Source organism: Manis javanica, chromosome 15 (assembly GCF_040802235.1).
Source record: "Manis javanica isolate MJ-LG chromosome 15, MJ_LKY, whole genome shotgun sequence".
Taxonomy (NCBI): Eukaryota; Metazoa; Chordata; class Mammalia; order Pholidota; family Manidae; genus Manis; species Manis javanica.
Genome location: NC_133170.1, coordinates 71,330,375 through 71,344,282, shown reverse-complemented (window position 1 = coordinate 71,344,282; position 13,908 = coordinate 71,330,375). Strand labels below are relative to the sequence as shown.

General features: G+C 48.9%; 1 protein-coding gene across 6 annotated transcripts in view; it reads left to right on the top strand.

The window, feature by feature from the left end:
- Positions 1-13,908, top strand: part of RBM19 (RNA binding motif protein 19) — a 133,262-nt gene that overhangs the window by 7,030 nt on the left and 112,324 nt on the right. For 5 of the 6 annotated variants that reach the window (XM_036993369.2, XM_036993368.2, XM_036993370.2 and 2 more), the window contains 8 exons: positions 269-349; positions 4,577-4,655; positions 6,612-6,683; positions 7,671-7,874; positions 9,534-9,664; positions 10,432-10,553; positions 10,937-11,033; positions 12,547-12,657. In XM_036993369.2, coding sequence (XP_036849264.2) covers positions 269-349; positions 4,577-4,655; positions 6,612-6,683; positions 7,671-7,874; positions 9,534-9,664; positions 10,432-10,553; positions 10,937-11,033; positions 12,547-12,657 — 897 coding nt within the window. The remainder of the gene's footprint in view (positions 1-268; positions 350-4,576; positions 4,656-6,611; positions 6,684-7,670; positions 7,875-9,533; positions 9,665-10,431; positions 10,554-10,936; positions 11,034-12,546; positions 12,658-13,908) is intronic. The other variant, XM_036993372.2, reaches the window with a different exon arrangement.

Below are 13,908 nucleotides of genomic sequence, written 5' to 3'. Positions count from 1 at the left end.
TCTGTGATGGTCACTGTCACTCTCTGTCAGGTCTCCTTCCCCTGCTCTTTGCACTCCTTGCAGCCTGGGGCCGCTATTAGCACAGCACACCCTTGCCTCCTCCACCAGGCTGACCGCACATCCACGGCTGGCGTGACACTTGCCGGCATTCCTCGGCTCACCCTGGCAGCAGGCACCTCTCTGAGCGCTTACGGAGATGTCTGGTCTGCTCCTCCTCCAGCTGGGCCAGGGAACCACCATGGCCATTTTGTTCTTTGTCATCTCCCAGGCCGAGAGACCAGCAAGACAGAAGGAGCCCACAACCCCCCACACTGTGAAGCTGCGGGGAGCCCCATTCAGTGTCACAGAGGTATGTGCTCATAACATGCAAGGGCAAGGGGCCCCAGGGGAGCAGTAGAGGTGGGTGAGGATGCCAGGTGTCTGTGCTTCAGACCAGTGAGGACTTGAGCTGCTGGAAGGAACTGGGGCCCAAAAAGTCTGCTAAATAAGATCTCAAGCATTGTCAGGGTCAGGAAGCAGGTGGCTATACAGAGACCCAGAAGGACTGGTTTTACTCCCTGATCATCTATGCTCAGGTGGGCAAACTTTTCTGCTAAAAAAAATAAAATAACCAGCTGGTAAATATTTAGGGTTTTGTGATCAATCTCAACTCTGTTGAGACTACTCAGCTTTCCTGTTATAGCACAGAGGCAGCCCTAGATGATATGGGTAAATGAGTAGGCATGGCTGTGTGCCAATAAAACTTTATTTGCAAAAATAGGCAGCAGGCCACATTTGGCCTGCATACTCTAGTTTACTGACTGTGAGTCTGCACAGTAGAGGAACTTTTAAAATTTCCCTCCTTAGGAAAGTAGTAGTTTAGTAGAAGAAATTTTTTTAAGGTAGCTTAATTACCTTTATAGCTAAAAATTACCTATACTTAGGCTGACTGTATAAACTGTCATCCAAAATGAGTTGAGAGTGAGAGGCTTGCTAACCAGATGGGGTGCTAGAAGGCAGGTCTAATTCCTACCAGTATAGTTTTTGTGGGTCTGATTCCTGACTGTCCAGGCAAACTGGGGCAGCCACCCCGCAACACACCTATGTCCCACTCAGTGACAGCCACTAGTAAATTCAGAGTACATCTCCTCAGATGTTATTTTCTTTGTATACAAATGCTGGTTTCTGTCTTTTATTTTTAAAAGGCAATTCTACAGTGCGAACTACTTTGAAACTTTCTTTCCCTCATCTTAATCTGAATACATCATGAATGTCTCCAAATGCTGAAAACTCGGCTACTACGTCATTGTTCTTGTTGCATGCTATTCCTTACTCTGGGCGCCCTGGTACACTCTCACCCAGCCCCCTAAATGGGGACATGGGTGTTGTTTCCTGTCTTTTGTTACTATAAACAATAATGCAGTCAGCCTTCCTTGAGGTCAGAGGTCAGCAGATCTTTTCCTATAAAGGTCGATGGTACATATTCAAGGCCATGGGGCCCCATGGTCTCTGTTAGCACATTCCCTCCTTTTTTTAATAACCCTTCAAAAATGTAAAAACCATTCATAGCTTCCAGGCCATACAGAGGCAGGCCTTGGGCAGCATTTGGCCTGGGGGTCATAGCTTGCCAGCCCTTGCTCCAGATAATTAATTACTTTATACAGGCACATGCATGTATAATTCTAAGGCTTTGATCAGAATGTCAGCTGCCCCCTGGTAGTATTGCTAATTGATAACACCCTTCAGTGGAGTGTGAGTGCCCTTTCTGAACCCTGGGTATTAATCTTCACCAGTATGACAGGTAAAATGGCATCTCATTTCAATTTTTATTTTAAACTATTAATGATGTTAATTCTCTCACTTCTGCAAATCATGTATACCCTCTTTTGTAAAGTGCCTGATAAGTCTTTTGCCGTTTTTTTCTCTTGTTGTGGTTGTCTCTTTTGATAGTCTGCATACTTACTAATTTTTAAAAATATAACTTACCAGACTTCATTTGAGTAACAAGCATTTGGTTGTACCAGACTATCTGAGTAATCTGGTAATTTAGAGTCAGAATTCTTTCAATACCAAACATGTAGAAAATCATGCTTTAACTAAAAAAATAAGTAAACATTAGTTGGCTTTTTGCAAAATACATACCAAACAAGCTGCTTCTCTCCTCTCAATACAGTAACAAAATATAAAGGAGGGAAAGGTTCCTTTTGTTTATCAACTAAAAAGAAAACCTATCTCTAGATAGTTTGTTGGGTATTTTGTGTGTGTGTGTGTGCGTGTGTGTAGAAAGAGGGTTTATAGATACTCTAACAAAATTTTCATAGGTTCTATAGAAAGAATCTGTTAATTTCCACTGAGGGATTTAAAAGAACACTTAAATTAAAGGAAAGCCACAAAAATGTCAGTTGTTCCCTAATTATGAATAAATGAATAAATTCAGTTATAGTTCCATCAGGTTGGGGAGGGGTAAAATGTCATAGAACAGCTGTGAATATCCTGCAAGACTCTTCTGCTACAAGATACTGAAGCTATGGGAATTAAGACGGTTTGGTTCAGGCAAGGTTGTTGACAGGTTAATGGATTAGAATAGAACCCAGAAATAAATACATGCAGGCATTTACTTTAGGATAATGGGGGTTTTTCATGTCAATGAAGAGAAGAGAGATTTTTCTGCAAATAGTAATAGGACAATACCTTTGCCTTTTTAAAGGAGAAAAGATGGACCCCAGCCATACTCCTTATAGCAAAATAAATTCCAAATTCATCAAGGATTTAGGCTTTAAAAAAATGACACGATAGAAGTTCTAGGAGAAGGAATTGACGAATTTACTTAAAATCTTACAATGAAGAATGCCTTTCTAAGCAGTTTGCAAAACTGGGTAGCCATCAAAAAAAAGATGGATTAATTGACTACATAACAGTTAAAACTTCTGTAAGACAACAAATGTCAAAAACAGAGTCAAAAGATAAACAATGTTTGTAATACAAACAGTAGGCGAAGTCTGTTGGGACCTATGACCCAGTAAGAATGGACAAAGGATAGGAGGTCTTCTAAGAAAAAGAACCTGTGACCAATTAAAGATGTTTAAGTTCACTCATAATTAGAGAAATACAGGTGAAAGCTGGAAAATTATGTTTCACAAAAATGTTTATAGAGTTTGATAGTAAGTACTTTCATGGACCGTTGGTGGAAGTGTATGGTGCAGCCTTTTGGGGGCAACTTGGAAGTGGCAATCAAAATTAACAATATACATACCTTTGCCCCAGCAGTGACCTTGCTAGGAATCTGCTGTAGAGACAGATCACCCAAGTACACCAAGATTTCAATGCACGAATGTTCACTGCAGCATACTTTTGTTACTATTCTATTTCTAACTTAATGTGTCAATCTGTCACTTATAAAAGCAAAAAACAGTAAACATCCTTTAATCTCTACTTTAGAGAAGTAGTTAAACTAGTGGGTCTCAATTGAGGATGATTTGCCTCCCCCAAGGGACACTTGGCAATATCTGGAGACATTTTTGATCGTTGCAACTCAGGCAGTGACCTCTAGGGGTTGGAGATGTTGCACACAGCCTGCAATGCACAGGACAGCCCTATTAATCAATAATGCTTAGATTAATAAACTTGAGCTTGGTTAACTAAACTGTGGCACATCAAAACAGTGGAATATAACATGTTAAAAAAAACTAGTAACATGGAAGATCCCCAAGATGTATCATCAAGGAAAAAATGCTAGGCACAGATCAGCATGGCTACATTGTTTTGTTTTTTTTCCAAGAGACATACACACTTGTATGTATGAATTTCCCAATGCACACTTAAAAATGAGGATAAAAGGTTTTTGGAAGAATTTTGATAATTTGACAGTTAAAAAAGAAAATTGACATAAGAATGGGAAAAATTCAGAACTTTATTGTACTTCTACCAATAATTTTATAGTGCTTTGATTTTTACGGTGGGCTGGACATTGAGCTTCTCATTACTGGTTTTCTAAAGGGGCTTAAGCTAGTACACAAATGAAAATTTGTTCACTACTTTCATTTCTTAAAAGCCAACAAGAGTGATCTGGACATTGGAATTATGGGCCATTTTTGTTTTCTTGTTTGTACTTTTCAAATTGTATACTCTATGCATTTGGGCATTTAAAAAAAAAATGTGGGCAATTGCCCTTGTGGCCAAAACAGAGAAATATTTAAGAAAATTGAAGACCATCTATACAACAGCATTTTGAGCTGATGTCTATCATTACCTGTGAAGTCACATGGGCAAACACACTTTAATGAGAAGTGAATAAAGCCAAAGTTAACCCCAAACATATAAAATGGTACTTAGGAAAAAAAGACGAGAAGCAATGTCTTAAAATGCTGATTGTGACAGCACTATTTTATATTTATATTCATATTTTTCTTCAATTTTTTTTCAAATTTTTTCCAAAGTAGTATAATTTTATGATTGAGAAAGATATGTGTAATTAGAAGTAAGAGATAACCTATAAAGGTTGAAACATTGTGGTAACCTTCCTGAATTCAGAAATTTGACCCATGTTTTTGTATTTTTATTACTGGATTAAGGAAAATCACTTTTCTTCTCCTTACAGAAAAATGTTATAGAATTCCTGGCACCCCTGAAACCAGTGGCCATTCGAATAGTGAGAAATGCTCATGGGAACAAGACAGGTAAGGTTGGGGGTGTTTCATGTGGGTGGAGAGGCAGGTGATAAAGAGAGAAGATCCGGCAGTTGAACTGAAGAGAGGGTTTTAAGGGTAACTGTTCTCTTTCCTCTTTATGGTCACCAAACGTGTGTGGAGTGATGGGTTCAGGACAAGGGTCTGCCTCTCTGGTGTGTAGTTTTCACCTGCTACCCTTCTCTCCCGCCAGTGGATCACCTGTCCTATTTAAACAGATGGCCCCAGTCCTGGGGTTTGCCATGCGAAGTCCATGGGTGGCTCTGCTGACAGGCAGTTCTCTGAGCTGTTGAGAATGTGTGGTGCCCCCGTGCCGCCCTCTCCCCAGGCTTCCACTCTGGACAGGCAGCCCACTCCCTGGGGCAGAAACGTGCTGGAAGGCAGGGTCTGAGCTTGGAGAGGTGGGAGCCCGCCTGTGCCTCCTTACTCGCCAGGCCGGGTGGCTGCAGGACACGCAGCAACAGAGGTGGTGCTCCCCTGATAATAGCACTAAGGCCTCCGGCTGTGGAGAGGCCCGGCAGTGCCGGACATGCAGGCTGTCCTTGGCAGGAGGACACTGGAGCACAGAGAGGCTGGAATCTGCTGGCGGTGGAGTCTGGGAAGAATGGTTCCTGCTTTAGGAGTTGTCCCATCCACCTTCTAGCGTCCACGTTTCCTCCCCAGTCTCCTGAGTGCTAAAGCCCCGCTTCCAGGCAGATCCATTCAGCCAACCATCCCTTTCCTTGCAAACCTATGCGAGTGCAGGAAAGGGAGGGGAGGAGAGCCCTGGCCCAGGTTCCAGGCCCAGCTTGGCCCCTTGCGAGCCCCGTGGCCTTGACCAAGGGGCTTAGCACCATTTCTGCTCTGTGCGATAGGGCAGTCCTGTCTCATCAAGTTGCGAGGATTCCATGTGTCAGCACGCATTACAGGTTTAGAGCAATGCTAAACACTCCCTGAGTGCTCCAGTGGATGTCAGTGGTGGTACTCCCGCCTTTACAGTCCAGAGACCAGAGGGTGAGCGGGGTGGGCCCGAGGGAGCAGGAAGGATTGTGTTTGAGTTGTCAGGGCTGGGAGGAAGCCATACTGGAGGTTTTCAAACCTGGAGCTGGGGACAGCTGGCCTGGGAGCAGCAGAGGGTCACCTCAGAAGAGCTGGGGAGGAGGCCTTCTCTCTCCAGGGTGATTGAAGCAAGGAAAGGCCGCCAGTGGCTTCAGAATGGCCCCTTGGCTGGTGACAGGAGGGTCCAATGGGCAGGGCCCATAGAGGGTGAGGTGAGGGCTTTTGTAGTCCTCCAGGGGAGGGTCTGCAGTGGCTGAAATGGGGTGTGGTGGTGGAGGAGGGCAGAAGAGGAGGAAGTTTATGGGAGAGATGAGGTGCAGGGTGTAGGACCGGAGAGGAGGGGAGGAGTCATGGAGAGAATTTCAACTGCCTGGTAAATCTAAACCACAACCTATGTGCTTCCAACCAGTAACAGCGCTGCCACTATGAGCTGGGCTGCCCGCTCTGCTACCTCGGGGCCAAGGCCCAGTGAGGTTGGGGATGAGAGGCCCCCGTGCCCTAGGAAAGACTCCCACAACCCGGTTGGGGCCTCGGGCCCTCACGGGCATGGTTGCAGGAATGGCCACTCTGGTGCTGAGCTGAGTCGCATCACTGCCACCACGGGCATGTCTCCTCCACAGGAGCCCCTGGTTGGGGCAGGGTGGGGCTGGAGGCCTCTGTTTCTGGCTCCATGGTCCAGTGTGTTCATCCTTGAAACCAGGCCTTGGGGTCTGAATGCCCCCTGCAAAGGGAGATCCGGCTGCGAGTGGGAGGGAGTCTTTATGTTTTGGAGATTTGGCAAAAATACAGGTTTCCCCACTGTATGCACAGAGTCCCCCAAACACCTGGCAGAGTGTAGGTGTCCCTTTGTGACTGCCACAAGGGTCCACAGGGCCTGAAGATCCTGCCTTTATTGTTGTCCTTTCTCAGGGTACATCTTTGTGGATTTCAGCAGTGAAGAGGAAGTGAAGAAAGCTCTGAAATGCAACAGAGAATACATGGGTAAGGAGGCCCGTGGCAGGTACCCCCTCTGTGTGGCTGCAGGGCTTCATTCCATAAATACCACTGAGGGTCTTCCGTTCTAGCCACTGTTCTAGGCACTGGGGATGCAGCAGTGAGCAGAACAGACCAAAGTCTCTCTTCCAGAGCTTAGACTGAAACAGCGTGGATGAGACAGGCAGCCATCACATGGGCCACGCTATGGAAATACAGAGCAGAAGGTCAGGATTGGAGGAGGAGCATTTTTAAACAGGATTGTGTCCACTGGGCGTCACTGAGAAGGTGACACGAGCAAAACCCAGAGGAGCAGAGGGAGCAAGTTCTGGCTTCGTGGGGCAGCTGTTGAGGAGAGGGAACAGCAAGTACAAATTCTGCAGCTCTGAGGTGGCCTGACAGTATCCAGGGGTGCGGTCTTTGATCCATCCCAAGCACGAAAGCAAGTGACTCGGATCCAGCCACCAAGCCCTAGAGAAGCCATGAGTTCTGATGGGGAGGGTGGGACGCTTAAGGGGTCTTGTTGGCAAGTTAGGCAGTGAAGTATTGAGCACCCACTGTGTGCCTGTGGAACGGATGGTGATAGTCACAGTCTAATTGGGCACACGGGCAACACACATAAAAAGCTGAACAGTACAAGGTGATTGATTCTCCAGGGCCGGGTTGTCACATGTTACCTTTCCCAAGGCAGAGCAACAAGCCATGGCAGGGAATGTGCCCAAAGTGGCCCACGTAGGCTCCCTCCACTGTTTGAGCTGAACTTGCAAGATGGGTGAGATTCTGGGGAAAAGGTCTTCTGGGTCAGGCCCAGCATTGGCTCAGATCACCACCCCAGTTAGCAGCTGACAGCCAGGGGTCAGGCGCTCTTACCAGCCCAGCTGCCTTGGCCACAGCATCCGAAAGGCAGCAAGCAAAGAAGAGTTTGGAATCACCAGCCAAGAGTTGCTGGCAAGTTCCAGGCCTGCCCCCAGAGCTGGGACTCCTCCCCTCGCGCAGGTGGGCGCTACATCGAGGTATTCAGGGAAAAGAGCGTTCCCCTGGCCAAAGGGCCCCTGAAGAACAGCAGCAAACCCTGGCAAGGCCGGACTCTTGGGGAGAATGAAGAGGAAGAAGACCTGGGTGACTCCGGGAGGCTCTTTGTGCGAAACCTGCCCTACACGAGCACGGAGGAGGACCTGGAGAAGCTCTTCTCCAGATACGGTAAGGGGGTGGCCACCGGCTCCTCGCACACAGGCCTCACCCAGCGCCACAGCAGACGGCCGAGGTTCCAGTCCCCTCTTCTCTGTTTTCTCATCCATAAAAGAGGCGTAAGGATTGCAGCCTAATGTATGTAGGTGTTAGCAGAGCCTCTAGTAAGGGCCGTGCGGCAGGCATCTCCCGCTGTCTGAACCCACACTCTGCTCTTGCTCTCTAAACTCACAACTGAAGAGATCTGGATCCATTTTTCTGAGATAGCCCTTACTGTCCTGCAAAAACCTGGCTCCCCCCTTCGTGGAGTTCTCACTTCCATGCTGGGGACAGGATAGGGCCCAGGCTGGAGGAGTGGGTGGGGTGCTGCTGGTGCTAAAATCCGTATCAGGTAAAAGTAGAATAGTGCTCCTCGGCCTGGCCCACCACAACTTAAGCCTTGCTCTCTAAACTTAGCATCCAAGTGGGTTTGATATTTTCAATGGGCTATTTTTATTATTGTCCTTGTTGCTATTACTCATCAGGACAAGAATTTAGAGGCCTGCAGTTCAGCTCAGCATATGGGCTATTTTTGTAAGGTCATGGCTTTTGAAGGGAAGGGAGTTAGGGTATAGATGGAGGACGAGGTCTTGATGGTTTCGAGACCCCCTATAGTGTCTCACTTCTATGCAGAGGCCGGCTATGGGTTTTGGTGGATCGGAGCATGGCTGAGTGTGTGTTGTGGGGACACGGAGACCCCAAGTAGGACCTGCCATCAGGCAAATTGGTGTGCCCACTGCTCACCAGGTCCTTCCGCCCAGGCCAGTGCCCTGGTTACAGGGCAGGGCAGGGCTGGGCTGCACAGGAGAGGGGAGCGTCAATAGAGTACAGGTGTCCATTTGGGAAGACAAAGGCCAAAGACTCTGGGCACCCCTGGGGTGTTCAGAGTAGAAACCAGTTCAGAAAGATGTACTTTGCATGTAATGATCCCATTGCAGCAAACACGTCTGTAGCATGAACTTTGCAGCAGGAGCATATTAATGAATATGCTACATGTATTAATGCATTTAACCCTCCCAGCTGCCCCTGGGATGGGTACTCTTGTGAGGCCATTTTACAGATGAGAAACTGGGGTGCATGGGGACTAGTGGCTTGCCCAGGGCCACACTTGTAGTAGATATTAGAAACAGCCCTACTTTTTTTTTTTCCAACAGAGCACACTATTTAATAATAGGACGCTATTGTGAATTTCTGTTTCCTTATCCCATCCTTCATCCCCATACCTGTAACCACTCTCCTAAATTGTGGTTACCCTTCACTTGCTTTCCATGATTACTTTAGTACATATGTATGTATTCCTAAACAAGGTATTATTTCGTTTTATTTGTTTTGAGTTTTATAACAATGGTATCTATATTAGTCAGCTAGGGCTGCCATAACAAAGTGCCGAAGACTGGGTGGCTTGAGTTACAGAGCTGTATGTCTCCCAGCTCTGGAGGCTCATAGTTGGAGAGGAAGGTGTCAGCAGATGTCGGTCCCTCCTGAGGCCTGTCTCCTGGGCTTGCAGATGGCCAGGAGACAGCCCTGTTTTAAGGCAGGCCACATAAAGGATTATAGAAAGACACCCTTGGCCTCTGAGGGGGTCTCAGGCAGCCTCTCACCATGGGACATTGACACCTCTTCTGTCCTCAGGTCCCCTGTCTGAGCTCCATTACCCCATTGACAGCCTGACCAAGAAACCGAAGGGCTTTGCCTTCGTTACCTTCATGTTCCCCGAGCACGCCGTGAAGGCCTACGCGGAAGTGGATGGGCAGGTGTTCCAGGTGATCACCCAGGCTGCGGGGCGGCTGCTGGGCTCAGGCGGTCAGGAGAGGCTGTGTGCGCACGAGTGTCCCTAAGGAGACGCGCACGATGGCACACGCGGCCACCGCCTCACACAGGCTCCTGGCCAGCAGGGCTCTGGTCTGCTCTGTTCCCTGGTCTGTCTTCAGCACCTAGGACAGCCAATGCCTGGCCCCTAGGAAGTCTCAAAAGCTATTTGTTGAATGAATAAATATGCTGTCCATCTCCAGAAAGGGGAATAAGGAAGCACAGAGCTTTGACATGGTCGTATTAAATGGCCACAGTAGAATCTAAGAAACTCCACTTTTTCCAGCATTCCCAAAAAAACACCAGGTATTTTTTTAGCACACATGCTCAAGCCCCAGACAACTTCACTCCCTTTCACTTTATTTCACTCCCTCGCTCATGATTTACTGGTCTCCTGCAGTCACCAGGAGGGACCTGGCCCCCACCCATACGGAGTTCTCATTTACACTGGGGGGAGGGCAGGTGAGATGCTGCAGGGGTTACTTACAAAAGACACAGCAGTTTATGAGGCCAGGCCTAGTGGCCCCGTCACAGTGTTGGATGCCTGGGTCATGTGGCCAGGCCCCATCCTAGGTTGAGGGTGGCCATGTGGTCATTCCTCCCGAGGCCTTATCTTCCAGGCAGGGTTTCAGCATTGGGGCCAACCTGCTTATGGAGAAGCTGACATGTGGAAGCACCCACCCCCTTATCTCTTTACTGTCTTCCCCTCATCCCCCTCCAGGGAAGGATGCTCCACGTGTTACCATCCACCATCAAGAAGGAAGCTAGTGAGGACACCGATGCCCCAGGATCTTCCTCTTACAAGAAGAAGAAAGAATCTAAGGAGAAAGCCAACAGCTCCAGGTGCTTACCTGCCGCCAGCCTGTGGGCTGTGATGCAGGCCCTGCTGCCCCGGCCCTGCCCCTTCCCAGCTGCCGGGTACTCTGGCTTCTTATGAGGGGTTCAGCCCCTCATCCATAGCCTTACCTAGCCCCCATTTCCTCAAGCGCAAAGTGGGCAAAGCCATAGTGGTGCCATGCCTTTGCAGTGTTGCATGGGTAAATGAGTTAACGTGCAAAGTGCTTAGGTCCTGCGTGCTTGGCCCATGCCAGTAGGTCGCAGGAGCAGGAGGCTTTGGGGACTTAAGCAGACCAATGAGCTGCTTTATCTTAGAGGTTTTACATCTGGAAAGAAACTCCTTTTATTCAGCCTTGGTCTGACCTCCCCGTTCTGCCTCTGCCCCTCAGCTCTCATAACTGGAACACACTCTTCATGGGCCCAAATGCAGTGGCCGACGCCATCGCACAGAAGTACAATGCTACCAAGAGTCAAGTGTTTGACTACGTGAGTGAGCATCCTGTTTGCTGTACCTTGACTCTGGGCCACAGGCAGAGGAAAAAAGGGGAGAGGTCTTGTTCAGGACCATCTGCACGCTTCTGGCCTGTGATGCTGAAGTCCTGGGCGTCCTCTGGGGCCTTCTCCCTTGGAATCATGCCATCCCCTGTCCAGGCCTGGCTTCTCGTGGGGTGGTGTGGAGCCAAGCCAGAGATCCTAATCAGTGATGACAAGCTCTCAGCTGTGTGGTGCTTCTCAGCGCAGCACGGTGAATGAGGTGCTCTTAGCTGCCCAACCTCCCAGACAAGGACCCCGGGGCCTACAGACACAGAATAACATACCTAGGGTCCCACACCTGGAAGGAGCCCGGGGGGATGGTGGCCCCAGATGAACACCAGTGCCCTCACTGTGAACCACACGCATACCTGCCTCACCCCCTTCCTCAGCCAGGGGGCCCAGGTCATTGAGATGAGGAAAGGGGGTCATTGGTCTCTGTCCCTCTACTGTCCCAAGTCTCACTTTATCCCTCCCAACTTCCCCACCATCTACCTGGTCCCTCCACATCACATACCTTCCTTTAAGGTATACATCCAGTTAAACTGCAGCTTAATTCATCTGAAGCAAGACCTGGGAGTGTGTTTTCCAGCCAGCAAAGGATAGCCATGGTTTGGGCCATAAGCTCATTGACCCATTGTCATGTACTCCTTAACACTCAAGGCCAGCACAGCCCATTAGAAACAGAACTCAAGCCTGTGTGTAATTGTGAATGTCCTCAGTACCACGTTTTTAAAAAAGCAGAAATAGGCAAAGTTAATTTTCGTAATCTAGTTTAATTCAGCAGAGCCAAAATATTATCAATTCAGCATATACATGATATAAAAAATGTCAAGATGCTTTGCATTTTTTTCAACTATTCAAAATCCAGTGCATGTTTGACACTTAGAGCACTTCTCTGTTCCAATGCACCACGTTTCAAGTGCTCAGCTCAGTGGCGTAAGTGCCCACAGCCACCACAGTGGGTAGCATGGCTCTAGACCCCAGCCAGCTCTGATTGCACAAGCACTGGGAATGCAGCAGGGCCCTAACCAGACACAGCTCTGCTCTTCTAGAGCCTTCTAGCAGAGGAAGATAGATGCAGCATGCTGGTGTGATGGCTGCAAAGAACAATTCAGCTGCATGGGGACAGCATGTGAGAGCGAGGTAGCCTGATCAGCGAAGTGACACTTAAGCAGAAACTTAGTGGAAGGAGGGAGTATGGGGTAAGCTCCATGCAGGCAGGGGTCAGCACACACAAGCCCTGAGGTGGTGATGAGATGACCCATATGGCTTTAGTGGGGGACATGGGGGGTCCCTGATTACTGTGAGCAATGCAGAAACCAGGCCACCAAGTCGGCATGGGTACTTGAGGGTCATTGGCGGGGTCCCTGTCCATCTGGCCTTCTCGGGCTGTTGGGAGTGGAAGGGCTGACTGGTCGCTCGCCTGCCAGCCAACAAGGGCTTCTACCTTTCCCCTCTCCCACAGGAGACCAAGGGCAGCGTGGCCGTGCGTGTGGCCCTGGGGGAGACGCAGCTTGTCCAGGAAGTACGGCGCTTCCTCATTGACAACGGGGTCAGTCTGGACTCCTTCAGCCAGGTGGGTACTCTTCGCCCTGCTCAGCAAGCCACTCAGCTGCTGGGGAGTTTCAGATGAGGGCACATAATGGCGTGTTTGTGAATCAGGCCTTTCAAGGATGAGCATTATTAACTTAAGATTGTCTCCAGAGAAAGGAAGAAATATCCTGTGGGCTCAGGCAAGGGGCCCGCCTGGTCCAGATGGTGTGTCTCAGGAACCAAATGCAAGAGGGCCACCTCCTAATCCACATGGATTAGAGGTGGCCCCAGACATCCCGACCCCCACCCTCTAGTACCTTACTCAGGGCACCTGTGTCTGTCTGGGGATTTAGACCTTCCTTCATCCAGGTGGGAGAGGTCAGCATGTCCACCTCCTTGTTCTCTGCCAGGTCTGAGTTCTTAGATTTATGGATGATGAAGTCTTAGCAGGTCCAGTGAGACCACCTAACATCCTCCCCTTCCTTTTACAGACCTGGAAACAGGCCCAAAGGGAAAGCAGTTCCGATGGGTAGCTAAGCTGAGGCTCATGCCCAGATACGCCTGGAATTTTTCCATAATATTTTGTGGCTATTTTATACTCCTCCAACATTGTTTCTCAATCAAATAGTGGCTGGCGTTTACCAAGTGTGTACACTATATGAACTTTGCTCATATTAACTCACCTAATTAAATCCTCTCCTGAAGTGATCCTATGAAATGGGTGCTCTGTCCTTACATTAGGTGAGGGGACTGAAGAAGATTTAAGTACATTTCTCAGGGCCACATATCCAGTGTCTTCATTTGAGTTCTTCTAAAAGCAGGCTCGGAGGCAGATGGAGGAGCCCATAGTTTATTGGGCAGTGCAGAAAACACTGGTGTGTAAAGACAGGTGCTGGGAGGGAGACCAGTATGGGTTGTGCTCAGTACAGTCTGCTGGCTGGATCTCATCTCGGGGAATCCTACAGACCTCACACCTCAGAACTGTCCCATCTGAAGGACAGTGGTGGCACCAACTCCTGAGAGCCGGGGCTGCTCCCAGGGGGGTGTTAACTCCTCAGCCCTTCCCACCTGCCTCGTGTGGCAGCAGGCGGCCCAAAGCTCCAGGAAAAGGTCCTCAGCACTGAGTGCAGATCCAGGCCACTGGCAGCCCGGGCTGGAAGGCTCTGGAAGGCCCAGCGAGGGCTGAGGCTGGGCACTGTTACAATCTGCCACAGCTCGGAAGTGGGGCCCGCTTCTAAGTGCCTGCTAACTGAGGTTGCAGTGGGGCGCCCGGACCGGAGTCAAGCACAGATCA